This window comes from Ammospiza nelsoni, chromosome 21 (genome assembly GCF_027579445.1).
Source record: "Ammospiza nelsoni isolate bAmmNel1 chromosome 21, bAmmNel1.pri, whole genome shotgun sequence".
In the NCBI taxonomy this organism is placed as follows: Eukaryota; Metazoa; Chordata; class Aves; order Passeriformes; family Passerellidae; genus Ammospiza; species Ammospiza nelsoni.
This window is the reverse complement of record NC_080653.1, coordinates 6,599,063-6,614,935: the sequence shown is the minus strand read 5'-3', so window position 1 is coordinate 6,614,935 and position 15,873 is coordinate 6,599,063. Positions and strand designations below refer to the sequence as shown.

Below are 15,873 nucleotides of genomic sequence, written 5' to 3'. Positions count from 1 at the left end.
TTGGACCAAGTACTCATGGATTAGACTTGTCTCCATGGCTGCTTGCTCTGAGACAGGAGCAACTTCGAGGCAGCACATGTTCACCTCTTCCTTGGATGAAAAAAAGATCTTTAGTGTAGATCACAGGAATGCACTGAGATAAAATCTATACAACACATTAAACACTGCTACTGCCTCAGGGCTTGGGAGAGAACAGAGCCAAGCCTTGAGGGACCAATTCAACATCATTCATTCCCCTTAATATCAAAGTGGAAGGCATTTGAGAGACAGAACTAAACATCAAGACAAGCTTTAACTATACTCTGGTCAATACAAAACTCATTTAATGGATTGTTGGCTAAAACTGTCAGATGAGGGACAAGTCATTTAGTGTTACATGCAACAGATGTTACTCACACCACACAACTCTGTACAGAAAAGCAGTTTCCACCTCCACCCTTGGTGCAAACCAGAATTACTTCAGTAGTAATTTCAGTATTAATTTTGTGAATTTGATCTCCAACCTTGTTTTGCTCTATGGAAACACTGCTTGTTTCACAGTCAAGTTTATCCTTAGTGTTTAAAATCACTTACAATGGAAGTGTCTCTCTGACATTCGTGTTTGAGAATGAAAATGCTAAAAGGAGTTAAATTATTCTTTAAATAAATGGGTATGCAGTTGGAATTGTTCATATTTTGAACTGACAAGGGCAAAAAGCAGCACAGCACCAATTACAGAAAGTAGCTGAACCCACACATTTTGGTGTCACACAGTCTGAAACACAAATATTTCACTTTTCCAAATCACATCAACCTTTTAAATTAAACTGAAAACAATACTGCTACCACTTCTCAGTCTAAAAACTAAAACCAGATCTCTTAATACTCTTCTATCCCCAGCAAGTTTGCTGAGAATTTTGTTTGTTCATTTTTAAAGCAAGGACACTTCTGCCTGCCAAGTTCAACACAAAGTATTTGGTTTAAGATTTGAAGACAGAAGGCACTTTTAACATTCAGCCTTAGAATACTGAGTGCAGAAACAACGTGTACAATTTTGTTCCTTTGTTTAAATCTGCAGTTTAGTATTTTTTTTCCCCAATTAGTTCTTAGAAAGAGCAATGATAGCACTATATCACATTTCATTTTCAGGAGCACATTGACTTACTTATCCCATTAAACAGGTTGCCCTTCCAAGAGATCTTCTCTGTGTGTGTCAGGCCTAAAGTTCATTTCCCAATATAGCACAAAGCAAAGATCCTGCCCAAGATCAATTAAGGAACTGCTTTTTCAGTGCACTGCTTGGTTATCCTGCTCACTCAGTGGTTTCCACTGCAAATTGCAATTCTATACTGCAGCATTCACAGAACATCAAACATTAGTAACACTGGCTGGCTGAGCACAGCTTCAAATGGAACAGCTCTGCTTGGAAATGGAGTCCTTTCAAAGAACACTTCATCCAACCCCCAATCTGCAAATCAGCTTTTCATTGACCACATGAAGCTATTTTTGTTCTGTACAGAAATTAATGAGGTTGTCGTTTAATCAACATACTTCAGGTTTCAGCTTTAATTCCATTTTCGTTACTGGAGAAAAAAAAAAAAAAAAAAAAAAAAAAGGGAAAAAAAAAAAGGAAAAATGGAACCAACCCCAAGCATCATTCTTGTGAAAGCACAACAGTGAGAGCAGCAACTCCATGTTCTTTAGAGGTCACTTCTTCCATCGTGTCAGTCGACTCTGAGCTGAACCCTCTGACAGCTCCTAACCAAACCCATGGGACAGTGAGTTCTCCAGGAATGAAACCAAGAGTTCTAATTTTATTTACAGTATAAGTCCTAGTCAAATCTAAGTCCATCAGCTAAAAAAAAAAAAAAAAAAAGAAAAAAAAAACAAAAAAAAAAAAAAAAAGAGAAAAAAATACACTTACTGTAAACATGGCAACATTAAATATGGTGATGCTAGTCTAGAATATTTCATGTCATGATCACATCTTGTTATACCTGAATTTATATACAGGATATTTTATAGCAAGTGTTACCCACTTCACAAGTGGAGGGGGAAGAGAGAGAGTCTAGGTTTTGCTGTGGCTAAAACTCCTTCAAAGTAAAGTTAAAGCTTGTCTTTGATTGTTATAGAGCTTTCTTTCATAACCACATTGAAACTGAAGATTAGCACAGAGAAATTATCTGGGGCCCCTTGAAATTTATCATTCAAAATTTCCATTATGATTCTCGTGGGGGGGGAAAAAGAGGGGGGGCAAAAAGTGTCTGATATGGAGAATAAAAAAATTACTGCAAAATAAACTTAATGGAAGTTGGGTCTTCAGACTGTCAGTCAAAAGTTCCAGCAGGGGTTATTCCTGTTTGGGTTGGAGTTGCCTCTTCCAGGCCTCGTTCAAATAAACTAGTCGTTTGTAGTTGATGATAAAGAGAATGAAGTTCAGCAAATATGTGAGCACGCAGACAATGCAAAATTCCTTCAGCACGAAGTACAGAATGTATGCCAAGTACAGGGACCCTACTACAGACACTATGGAGGATGTCATGAGGATTAGAGCTGCTACTGCACTTGCTGTCATACCTGCAACAAGAGAGACAAAGTTACTCACCCCTCTCCACACAGAGCAAAACTCAATTCAAACTGAGCCCCTCAGCAAGAGCTACACAAAATTCTGATTAAAATGCTTTCTGGGTATTTGGAGAGGAGCAAAACTCAATTCAAACTCAGCCCCTTAGCAAGAGTTACACAAAATTCTGATTAAAATGCTTTCTGGGTATTTGGAGAGGAGCAAAACTGAATTCAAACTGAGCCACTCAGCAAGAGTTACACAAAATTTTGGTTAAAATAGCACCTGGGTATTTGGAGAGGAGCAAAACTCAATTCAAACTGAGCCACTCAGCAAGAGCTACACAAAATTTTGGTTAAAATAGCACCTGGGTATTTGGAGAGGAGCAAAACTCAATTCAAACTGAGCCACTCAGCAAGAGCTACACAAAATTTTGGTTAAAATAGCACCTGGGTATTTGGAGAGGAGCAAAACTCAATTCAAACTGAGCCACTCAGCAAAAGTTACACAAAATTCTGATTAAAATGCCATCTGGGTATTTGGAGAGGAGTATCTAAGGCTCTGTCTGACAGCCCTAGGATAAGGAGTGTGTGTAGGATTAACCATCCTCATATTCCTGAGTTATAGGAAAATTCGTGGTCAGGTTATTTCTGTCAGGATTAACAACTTTGTAGCAAAGCACAGAGTTACTAAGAAATATATAAAATTATATTTCATGCACTTTTTTGCCTGCTCTCTCCATTACTCCTCCAAAACTTGCCCATTCCATTTTTATTCCCTCTCTTTCCCACCATGCAATCCAATGCCAAATTTACTGGAGTGAAAATACCAGCACAGAAACTGTCTTCACACTTGGATTATTAATAGCATATCAGGAGAAAATGCAATTACTCTTGTTATCAGTTGGGTTTTAAGCCCTTTGGACAGATGTATCATTAGAGTGCTGCTAAAAAAAACCCCAAGATATAAAATCAGAAGCATTTATCTGGTTTCCTGCAGATTGTGCAATGGATATTGCTCTCCTCCTCCATCCCCACAGCCCTGCTTGGAGGCTCTGAAGTGAATGAATACTTACCAAGTAGCATTTGTAGTATATAAAACACCAGGCCAAAAACACTGTTGGACTGATTTATTGCACTGTCCTTCCCAAAGATGGAACCCAAGAGACCGAATCCTCGACCCCATCTGTAAAACAGGGAAACTAATTAACTCTGATTTGCCCACCTCCTGCTTTCCAGCAGCATTTCCACTTCAGGGCTCCTGGGGAAAGAAAAGAACACAAATTCTGACATGATTTATGTGGTGTTCTCCTGGAAAAACAAGCAGCAACAGGGGGAGCACTGGGCACAGCTTTATAGCACACCTTGCTGACTGAAGTTGTTTGACACACCAGGAACTGCTGAGGGAAATTCACTGAGCACCAGCTCTGCTTGCCAGGGCTGGAGTTTGGAGCTGTTTTGTCACACAAACATTTCCTTCCCCCAGTGACAGCTTTAGCAGCTCTCTGCACTGTGGCAGCATTCACAGGGGTCTTATGATGAGGGAAGAGATGAGGATCTGACTCCATGTTTCAGAAGGCTGATTTATTATTTTATGATATATATTACATTAAAACTATACTAAAAGAACAGAAGAAAAGGTTTCCTCTCAGAAGGCTGGCTAAGAACAGAAAGGAATGAATAACAAAGGTTTGTGGCTCAGACAGAGAGTCTGAGCCAGCTGACTGTGATTGGCCATTAATTAGAAACAACCACATGAGACCAATCACAGATGCACCTGTTGCATTCCACAGCAGCAGATAATCATTATTTATATTTTGTTCCTGAGGCCTCTCAGCTTCTCAGCAGGAAAAATCCTAAGGAAAGGATTTTCATGAAGAGATGCACCACAGTCAATTGGACACAAGGTCACTACAAAGCTGAGGCAAGGATTTGTTCCACTCCCTTTGTCTGCATCAGAGCAGGAGAAGAATCAGGACATAAATCTGCACCTCAGGAGGAACCCAAATCTGTCAAGCACACGAGCTGAGCATGGCACCATCACAAGATCCCCAGCCCTTGTTTGTGGGAGCTCTTGCACAGGGTGACACTTTGAACCAGCACCTGAAATCCATACAAAGTGACTTTCAACTTTGCAGTGATGAGGCAGAAAGCAGCACAAGCCCTACAAAAGGAGGAGGAAAGATTAAATTAGCAATTGTGTTTGTGCCAGACACCATTAATTCCATGCCCTAAGGCAGATCATGCCATTATTTGGAAAAGCAAAGTGAGAACCCTATTTATTAGTGTCACTTGAAAATATGAAGTTATTTTGTTACTCTGAGGTAATTTAACTCACAGGAGCACACTGGGATATCTGCCAGCAGATTTTTGGAGCATCGAGCCAAGCAAACAAATGAAAGGTTTGCTTCACATTAGCAAGGTAAAAAAGTGCCAATCCTCATCCTGCAGCAGCAGAAACTCCAAGGAAAGTGCAGTTTTAGGAATTTCCTGTCCCAGCTCAGGTGTGTCCCTGCTCATGGCAGGAATGGTGCTGGTGTCACTCACCCCACATCAAAACAGTTTTCTCACAGAAAGAGGCACCACAATGAGGATAATTTAAGACTTTCTAGTCTCACAGCCATCTGTGCAAATCTCATTATTTTAATTGCAGACTAAGTTGGAATTTACTATTTATACTCTTGTGCTCTTCTCCCCAAGAAACCCAGCAGGTCCCAGTTCTTAGAAAGCAGATTTACTGTACAAACAGTTAAAAATTAAACACTTTCAGCTAGTTTGGTCTCAAATCTTTAAAAGTGAAACTTTTGTGCCAATATTAAGCTTCAAGGCAGCACAGCCAATGCTGTTCCAGGGGACAGAGCCTCAGCATCCCAGAGCTGCCAGGAAAAGCAGAGCAGAGCTGCCTGGATCTCTGATCTCACCCCAGGGCAGCTCTGGGGCTGTGGAAGTTACAAAGAAATACAAAAAAAAATCTCAATTATGGTGAGATTTCCTCCCACACCTCAAAGGTTATCTGGATTTTAAGTGAGAAATGTTAATTTTTTAGCCTTCCTGATGGTCACAGCACATGTAACAATTGTCTTGTGGTGTCCAAATTCCAAAGGCTGAATTAAAGAGCCACACAAATACTTAAAGAAATTATCATAGTAGTATATAAAACTACTTTAGTATATATACTTTAGTAGTATATACTACTAAAACTACATAGTATAGTATATACTATGTAGTTTAGTATATGCTACATGGTGTAGTATATAAAACTACTACTTTCTACATTTAATAGTTTCTATTTATTTTTCTATATTATTACATTTATAGATGCTTCAGCCTGCCATGCCCAAGTTCAGTTTATTGTTGAGAATTCATGTCAGGGTGACATTAAAATGATTTGAACACATTCAGGTTTTCTTGCACAACCCAAAGCAGGCAAAGGTTCAGCATCAGCCCAACTCCAACCAAGTGCAGGATGCTGAATCCAGCCCTACCTGAGTGCTCTCACATCCTGACATCTGTCTGAGAGCAGCTTAAAATATCAGAAAAGGCATTTTACAGGACTTATAATATCAGAAAAGGCATTTTACAGGACTTATAATATCAGAAAAGGCATTTTACAGGACTTATAATATCAGAAAAGGCATTTTACAGGACTTATAATATCAGAAATGGCATTTTACAGGACTTATAATATCAGAAATGGCATTTTACAGGACTTATAATATCAGAAATGGCATTTTACAGGACTTGAAATATCAGAAATGACTTTTACAGACCCTGCCCCTGCAGGACAATAATCAAATGTTGCCAGAGGAGGGATGATGAGTCCCAGCCCTTCCCAGAGTCAGAGTCCTGCAGTGATCTGTGCAGAGCTGCAAGGTCAGAGCACAGGGAAAGCTTTTTCCACATGCAGGAGTTCATTAAGTGTCTTGTTGGCCTTGTAGCAGCTTTGAGGACATCAAGTATTAAATTTCAGCCCATGGAGTTCAGGTCTAATCTCACATCTTATTCCACACACTTGGAGCCAGCTCAGCAGCCTGGGCTTTAGCACAGAACACTTTTCCCAGCCTTATAAGGTTTGGGAGTGGGAGCAAGTGTTCTGCATCAAATGAAAAGCAAAGTATTTAGACTTTATAGATTTACTTTGTATATTCCCATTCCCATCTCATTTCCCTGCTGAAAAGTCTAAATTGTCTCCTAATTTTATTAACATTGTAAAACTCACAATGAACCAGGAACTTCTGCCAGCAAGTGGAGGAAGGATGAAAACTGAGTAGAGAATGTTCATTTTCTCACCAGACTCAGGTGTGAATTGCCTGAGTGATGAAAACTTCAAAGTCTAAAAAAATATGGCAAACAAATAGCAAGAAGAAAGTCCTAATAGCAAGATAAGCAAAAAAAAACACCAAAAAACAACAACAACTCAGAAGTATTTAATGTAACCTGCATTTTACAAAAAAAAAAAAATTAGAAGAAGTGTTATCATTTGCATTATTATTTTTTGGTACAGAATGTAAACAAAATGACCTGCAGGATGTACAGAGCTGCTTGCAGAGCAGGATAAAAGCAGAGCCTGATTTCTGCTGCTTGTCCTGCCTCTGCCTGGTGCTCCATCCCTGAGGAGCAGGAGCTCCGTGCTGAGATCCAGGTCACTGTCACCCGAGGTGACTCAGAGCTCTGACACACTCAGGGGCCAAACCCACTCTCACCACAGCCCAGTTTCACTGCTATTAAAAATCAAAAGCAATCTCAGCTAATTACAAGGAACAAACTGTTAAGACATCTTTGTAACTGTTTCCCTCCCTATCTCCATGTACCACTCTCAATGTTCTCTAAAATGTTAAAAAGTGATTCAAGAAACTGAAAATTAAATGATTCATCTCCTTTCCCAACATCTACAATTGAATACTGCGTTGATTTTCAGTCCTCTTTTATCAAAAGGAGGTTTTGAAATTTTATTATCCACCCTCTAAACAATGCCCCTTTTGGTTTGAGATCCTTCACAAAGCTCAGCAATGTTGCATTTTCAGAAGTTTGAAGCAGTATTTGTGTGCAATTGTTACTTCTTAACAGGAAGACAAAAAGAATTGAAGTCACTGTGCTTCACAAGTGATGTACCTCCAATAAAATCTGACACTTTTACATCACTAAAATCATTTCAATCTCTTTTGCACAATTATGAACATCCTCTGTGTTCCAAAACAGGACAAACTTGAAACATTTTAACATAATTTAGCAGAGAAAATGCTAAAAGGGAACACAAGAACCTCATTTAGTCCACCAGCATCTCAAACATTTTAGAGGACAAGCAAACACCCTTCCAGTTTAACAAGTTACAAGTTCTGAGCTCTCAGCACTGGCTCCAAAAGCAGCAGAACTCCAATCCTGCCAAACCCACCAAGTCAAACAAAGCAAGCAGAAAGTGTTTGTTTAGCCAGGAGCTGGAGCAGCGTCCCCCTGGAGGAAATGCTGGAGTGTTTCTGTAGCCACCCCAGCTCTCACAGCTGCCTGCAGATGTTTTGAACAATTTTATCAAAGATAATTCCCAAGAATGATCCTTCCTTGGCCTCCACTGTCCTTAAGTGTGATGGTGCTCACAGGGGTCTGAGGATGAGGGCTCTGGTTCAGATCAGGGGGACCTTGGTTTCTCATCTCTCACAGCAGTTGCTGCAGCACACCCAGGCCCTAAGGATTGATTACAAACGATCCCAAACCTATCAATGAGTGGTTATCCCTAAATCAGGAAGGTTTAGATCCTGTCCTACATCCTCATTAATAAAAGGCTGGACCATTAACATTGGGGATTAGCCTTTTATAAACCCATCAAACCCTTGGCCCTTGAGAACTTCTCTCAACCATCAAGACATCACTGTGACCATGCTCACAGGGTCTGAGGATGAGGGAAGAGACGAGGATGTGACTCCATGTTTCAGAAGGCTTGATTTATTATTTTATGATATATATTATATTAAAACTATACTAAAAGAATAGAAGAAAGGATTTAATCAGAAGGTTGGCTAAGAATAGAAAAGGAAAGAATGATAACAAAGGTTTGTGGCTCAGGCTCTCTGTCTGAGCCAGCTGAGTGTGATTGGCCATTAATTAGAAACAACCACATGAGACCAATCCCAGATGCACCTGTTGCATTCCCCAGCAGCAGATAATCAATGTTTACATTTTGTTCCTGTGGCCTCTCAGCTTCTCAGGAGGAAAAATCCTAAGGAAAGGATTTTCCATAAAATGTCCTGGCTACACTTAAGGATCAGCTGAAACTCCTGAACTGGGGTTTCACCTGCACCAACCCTTGGCAGCCTCCCCTGAGCCTTTCCTGGGTGTCCCAAATGTTTTCTGAGCATTTCTGACCTCAACCACCAGCCCTGGTGATGAGCAGAACCCCATCCCCTGGATTTCACCTGGAAACCCCCTGGTTTTTATGCCCAGAACTGAACCAACCCTGGATTTCCATTTTACTATGGAAAGAACCCCACTGGCTCAGGACAGCTCCAGCATGCCTTAAAAGAAGGACAAATTCCCAGGTTTCATTCCAGTGTCCCCAAGGACTGCTTGGAAATGCAATCAAATCCCTCAGGGGACCAGATTATTCAAAGGCTTCTCTGATCCCAAATCTGCATTTGTGCAGCAGCAGCTTTGCCAACACAATTCTCTCTCAGTTGTTGGGTTTGGTGCAAAAGGGCAAACAATAACAAAGATTTATACTCAAACTGCAAGGAAAGAACTCAAATTTGGGTGGTTTTGGGTAGCAGTAGTGGTTACTTAAGCAGTAGTTAACTTCCTCTCATTTCAGGATTATTTCTCACCCCATGAGAATTATTTTGTTATCAACAGCAGGCACCCCTTACCACTTTGTAACCTTGAGGAAACAATAAATCTAATTTTATCAAAAATAAAAATTGATAATTGACGTGCACATTTCCTTAAGCACCACTGGATTTCTGAGACAATTTCTGGTCCAGAATGAAAGTTCTGAGAGGGGAGCAGAGCTCAACCCCAGCCTTCAGTGAAAAGCTCATAGAAACGTCAAAGGATCTGGAGAATGTTAGGAAACTTTGGTTGCAACTTCTTTCCAGCTTCACCAGAGGATTTTGGATTAAATCTAATTCATGGCTTCAAGGCCACTCTTAACAGTTTTAATAAATTAAGTAAAAGCCTTCAATTAGAAGCCACAAAAAAGAAGATTAAAAATTCCCATTTGTAAACTAGCCAGGAGTGCTCAAAAGTGTTGATACACTAAATTTCATGTTTAAAACTATTAGCAGCATTTAGCATAACCAAAGGAGGTTTTCTTCTATATATCCTCCAGCTCTGCTTCAGATAGAGTCTGTAAAAACTCTCAGTGTCTAGATCAGCAAAATATTAAGCAGACAGTGGATAATTATTAAATATAATTATTTTATAGCAGCCTTTACAGAAGCTCTGGCTATTCAAGATATAAACCAACAGCACTGATTCTTTCCTTAATAATCTTTTCTATTAAGCTACCATAAATGAAGCCCAAGTCTGAATTATAAGCACTTTGTTAAATTTACTGCCTGTGCACCAGGCAGAATAATTCCTAGCCCTATTAGAAATTCCACTCGAGCTGGAAATGATATATTTATGAAAAGCAAAAATTAACACATTTGTGTGAGCACTGTAAGGATGGAAAATAAAAGATTACCACAGCAGGGGCACTGCTGTGTTTTACAAAAATGTGCCTCAGTCAATAAGTGTTGTATCAGTATTAAACATAAATTTCTTACTAGAAAGATGGAAAAAACCCCAAAATATTTGAGTTCTGCAGCTTTAAGAGCAACTTTAAAATCCAAGCTGGTTCCTACCAGCATCCCTGGCACCCTCCCCTGTGCAGCCCATGGAATCAGCTCTGGATGCTCCCAGCCCAGCCCTGCCTGCAGTGCCAGCCCAGCTGGGGACAAGGGACAGAGAACCTTTGGCTCCCAGGGCAGGGCTCCCCTTCAGCAGTGGCTCTGGGTTTCCTTCCCCTCCCCTGTGGCACCAATTTGGCTCCTCCAATTCCTCCCTGCCCAATTCCAAACCAGAGATTTTCCAAACTTCCCTCAGACCACAAACCCAGTGAATCCAGGATCCCTTTTTCATCTCCTAACACCTTACAGCAGTCACTAACACTTGCAGCTGAAAATCTCAAACATATCTGGATATTTACTTGCAGGTGCAGCAATGAGAAAAAAACTCCTGGGATATCAGGAATTTATAGCTATAAATATGAATAACTGCTAGATAATATTCTTTAATTGGAATTAAGCAAACTTGATAGACAAGTTCCACAATGGAACATGATGTTTAAACATCAGCTCAGGGAGTTTTCTCCATGCCCCATTTCCTTGGACATTGGGGTTGTTTTTGACACTTTGGTCCCTGTAAAGATGCACCAGAGCAGTTCTAGCAAGGTGTGCTCTGTTGAAAACCAGCACGGGGCAGTTTCACCTGCAGTTCTTAGAGCAATTCACATCTACTCTGCAGAGGAATGAGCTCTGCAGCAGCACAAACAACCAAACAGAACACAAGGGGTGTAAATTCAGTGTTTAAAGTGATTTATGGATGTGGCAGAACCATACAATAACACTACACTGCACTGAATTTGGCTTCTCCAATTTCTCCCTGCCCAATTCCAAAGCAGAGATTTTCCCAGCTTCCCTCAGACAGCAAACCCTGTCTGAGGTTTCTGAATCCAGGATTCTGCATCCAGAATCCCTTTTTCATCTCCTAACACCTTACACCACTCACTAACACTTGCAGCTGAAAACCTCAAACATATCTGGATATTTGCTTGCAGGTGCAGCAAGAAAATAACTCCTGGGATATCAGGAATTCACTACTAGAGATATGAATGACAATTTTCACATAATGTTCTTTTATGAGATTAATCAAACTTGACAGACAAGAAGTTACAGGAGCTGTCCCACAACAGAACCTGTTTAAACATCAGCTTAGGGAGTTTTCTCCATGCCCCATTTCCTTGGACATTGGGGTTGTTTTTGTCACTTTGCTCCCTGTAAAGATGCACCAGAGCAGTTCTAGCAAGGTGTGCTCTGCTGAGAAACCAGCACGGGGCAGTTTCATCTGCAATTCACACCCACTCTGCAGAGGAACAGCTCCACAGCAGCACAAACAGAACACAGGGTGTAAATTCAGTGTTTAAAGTGATTTATGGATGTGGCAGGACTATAAAATAACACTGCACCTGTCACAGGCCACCCTTTCAGAGCTGCCCACAACACACCCCACACGTAACAGGCATCTTCAGGTGAATATTTTGGTGCATCCACAGAAACACAAAGTGGATGTGAAATTTTATTATAGAGGAAAGTGTCCCCACCCATGGCAGGGGTTGGGACAAGATGACCTTGAAGGTCCCTTCCAACCCAAACCATTCTGTCACATCAGAATTTTCCACAACTTTCCAAAGTGTCTCAAACACAAGACACCAATCCAAAACTCTGCCCATGAACAGAACAGGGAATTCCTGAAACACCAATGACATGCAGCTTCTCAAAATGCTATTTTCACTCTAGAACTCCTTCAGCAATCAGGCAAAGATCAATATTGACTATTGCCAAACCCCTTCAGTGACGCAGCTGCAAATATTGCTAAAGATACCCATGTGCCCTTTGCTCATTTGTGCTGCTGTCTTGAGGCTCTCACAGCATTCATTAATGCGTGCCAGGCTGCTAAAGTCATTCAAAACCTCTCATTTATCCTCCAATTCATCAAGGCACAAAGGAAAAATGGATTAGCAGATCCCAAAATCTCTCAGGGCATGGAAAAGAGCAAAGCCAAAGGCTCTGAGTCTCTGCATTACCACTTAAAGGTCACATTTTATTTCAAGCTGGAGCATGACCTGTAGGACTTGAAATGGGTTTTATTACTGTAATTCCCACTGTGAAAATACAGCAGGACCAAAAATATTTTTCACTGGAAAACTATTATCTAGTTTATAAATAAGTCATTCTTGACCCTTAATAATTCTCAATTATCAGACAGCAATCAATTTAAAATAAATACAGCAATTAGGGAGGTATTGCCCTAATACCTGCCATTATCAGCCACTCCTTAGCAAATTTTATTTTTAAACTATTTCCTGAACTTTCCCCTTGATAAAAATTTGAAATATGCTGACCATTCATGTTTTGGGTAAGGGATACTGGGCAGGGATCTCTCCAACATAACCTTCTGCATGAGTCAGGCTCTGATAGGAGATTTTCTGCGCTCCTCCCTCTGCATGCTGGCACTCTTTACATTTCTGTTCTTGCTCTTGTACCAAAGCCAGATCTGGCTTAAAAGCAAGACTTGGAAATACCAACAGCTGGTGAAAAAAACTCCGCCCAAAATACCAGAAAAAGTCAGCTCAGGAAGGAATAAACTAATTTATTCTAATTATTCTATGCATTTAAAATGAATCCTAACAGCATTAAGTGCTTTTTAAAGTTCAGCTCACTCTTGGAGTCAAAACTCAAGATGTGAAGATTGCAACATTCCAAGTTCCATCAGCAATTCCAGCTTAAATAAAAAGTCACATAACCCAAGGAACCATCTAAAAGTAGGAACAGAAGTTTCTCATACAGTTAACTATGCAGAGTTGGCTCAAATAATTAGCTAATCAATTAATTTCTGACTGTCAGTGTAACAGCTCAATGAGAAATGTGGAAGTTAAATCTGAATTACCTGAGAAAAAGGTGGGACACAAAATAGAAACAAATCAATTAATTTTGGACTGACATTGTAACAGCTCAATGAGAAAAGATATGTAGAGGTTAAATCTGAACTACCTGGGAAAAAGCTGGAACACAAAACTGGAACTTTACAACCCCAGTGAAATCTAAGATGTGGTTAAAAGTTCCTTTTAGAAATGAAGTTCCTGAGAAACTTTGGTGATGTGGGAGCAAGGAACACTGACAGAGAACAGTGGATGGGAGCTGTGGGAATGTGGAAAATAAGATTAATTTCTTTCCAACTTTAATGCCTTGCCCTCCTGCATTACTTTTAAAGCAGAACTCCCCCTCTGTGTCCTGCACAGCCTGGAAAGCAAATTCTTCTCCAAATATGGTTGGAGTGAGCAGAACTTGCACGTTCCTTTTGCACAAACTCCTTTTACCACCTGCTCACACGATCACGAGCTCTCCTGGCATTTGCAGTGCTTCACTCCAGGCATGGTTCTCCTAGCAACTGCTGGCAGATCTGAGAGCATTTCATCCCCAACTCCTCACATTCTCATCCACAATTCCTCCAGCCAAGGATTCCCAGGTCTTACTCAACGAGTCAGCTGCAGCATTGTTAATGAACACTGTAATTAGCGAGCTCGGTTCCATAATTAGAAATAATTCCAATTATATCTTTAGGTAATTTCCTTCTGCCAAGTGTTCAGTAAACACCCATCAAAACTGTGACATCCCATTCCCTGTCACAAGAGCAGCACTTGCTGCAACAACAAAAAGATGTTGGAGGAGCAATTCTGTACAAGAACAGGCTTCAGTCTCTGTTATTGTCTTTTCACCCTTTTATCTGTGAGCAAAGTTAAATGCCTGATGAGACTCAGCAGCCTGAGCATAATTTAATTTATATTATTTGAGTTTATTCAAGTTTTCTCCCTAGTTAGAGCCACATTTCTCATTTCAGGCCGCTTTCCAAGCAGAGAGATGAACAAGCACCTTCACAAACTGAACATGACCTGAGGCAGACAGAAAAGCAGAGTTAAAGGCTTCTCTCAACCACAATATCAGGTGGCCAGAGATACAGATCTCTGTCACACAATCTCACTTCTGCCACCACAGAAGAGGATTTAGGCAAAAGAGCACCCTGGATGTTTTGCCTCAATAATTTCACAGCTCCCACCTTGACAGAGGATGAGAATGCTCCCTCAAACTGGCTTGTTATGATGATACAGCAGTACCTCTGTAAAAACTGTGACAGCTTTTGCACAGGTTACAGTGAGAGGGGAAAAAGGAAATCTCAACTATGCATTCAACTGAAAGCACTAAGACAATAGCAACAAAATTGTCATTAAAACAAAGAGGAAGGATTTAATACATGGATTTGCTTAAGAACGAGATTTATACAATGACTCTCCTGACAGAAATAAGAGCCCTTGGCCTTTAGAAAACAACTGCTGAACTGGCTGGACATCTGCAAAATAAGTCAGGATTTGGACTGGGCTTGTGCTGCAGAGGCATCCGAGCCTCCCTTGAATGAAGCACTTCCTCTGGATCACCAAAGCATCTCCTGTGCTGCCAGGATTCGTCCCAATGCGAACGCAACACAGATACTGCAATTCACGCTAACAAAGCGAGCCACCCGCAATCGCACTTGTTTATGCTGTCCTTACCCACTGCTCACACACACAGCACTCCACTCCGCCCGGCTTTTGCCACTGAAACGCCTGTCACTCCACCTAATTGCCACTGATTACAACACAGCAATTGCGGGAGCCTCACCCTGCGGCCGTAGCGATCCCGAAAATCCCCGTTCCCACAGCGGCCCCCCAGCCCCGGGGCTGCCCCACACCGGGAGCGCTGCCCCGTCCCCGCCTGCCCCGGCCCCTCCGCGCCCCCGCCCGGCCCGCAGCCCCTCCGAGCACCGGCCCGGCCACCAGCACGCCCCGAGGCACCGGAGGCAGCGCTCCGGGACCCGTCCCCAGCGCTCCCGCAGCCCTCGGCCCCTTCCCCCCGCGGGGGCGGCGGCGGCTCCCACCCGCGCCTCACCTGGAGGTGATGGCGGCGGAGCAGCGCACCCGCTCGCTGAGGTCGCACAGGGCCTGGTAGTGACTGTCGCGGCCCTTCTCGCGCTCCAGGTGGCAGGCGTACAGGGACAGCAGGATGCCGGCGGCGCACACGGCGGACCGCGCCACCCGCTCCCAGCGCGGCACCGACACCCGCAGCAGGACGGGCGCCGCCATCTTGGTCCCGTCCCTCCGCCTCAGCCCGCGACGCGCGCCCGGCGCGGCCCCGCCCCGCGCACGCGCGCGATTCTCATTGGCCGGCCGCGCACGCGCGCCGCCGCTCATTGGTCGGCCGGGCGGGCGCGCCACAACCCCCTCCCCATTCCCCCCGCGCTGGCCACGCCCCTTCGCCGCTCGCGCCGGACGTGGCGCCTCGCGACGACGTCACGTCAGGCCTGGGCGGGGGTGGGGGTGGGGGGGGGGGGGGGGGGGGCGTGGCACGGCGCCCCCTGGCGGCCGCCGCGAGCCCGGCGGGGTCCCCTCACAGCGCCGCGCCCGCCCCGCCGGAATCCAGAGAGAAAATTGGGCTTTTTCAGCAGGAAAATGGGCTTTCCAAAAGGAAAATGGGCTTTCCAAAAGGAAAATGG

At 42.7% G+C, this 15,873-nt stretch overlaps 1 protein-coding gene across 1 annotated transcript; it reads right to left on the bottom strand.

The window, feature by feature from the left end:
• Positions 1–1,842: 1,842 nt before the first annotated feature.
• VKORC1L1 (vitamin K epoxide reductase complex subunit 1 like 1) lies at positions 1,843–15,468 on the bottom strand. The gene is made up of 3 exons (XM_059486830.1): positions 15,270–15,468; positions 3,618–3,727; positions 1,843–2,556 (listed from the first exon to the last, which is right to left on the bottom strand). Exons 1-3 carry the CDS (start codon positions 15,461–15,463, stop codon positions 2,330–2,332), a joined length of 531 nt encoding a protein of 176 aa, XP_059342813.1. The 5' UTR covers positions 15,464–15,468; the 3' UTR covers positions 1,843–2,329.
• Positions 15,469–15,873: the final 405 nt, after the last annotated feature.

Bases quoted from the DNA above. Each gene is read 5' to 3' on its own strand.
- VKORC1L1 (XM_059486830.1), bottom strand. From the start codon at position 15,463: ATGGCGGCGCCCGTCCTGCTGCGGGTGTCGGTGCCGCGCTGGGAGCGG. The intron at 3,728-15,269 runs GTGAGGCGCGGG...CCTGTTTTACAG, and splicing joins TCCGCCGCCATCACCTCCAG to ATGGGGTCGAGGATTCGGTC. The intron at 2,557-3,617 runs GTAAGTATTCAT...CTCTTGTTGCAG, and splicing joins TATACTACAAATGCTACTTG to GTATGACAGCAAGTGCAGTA.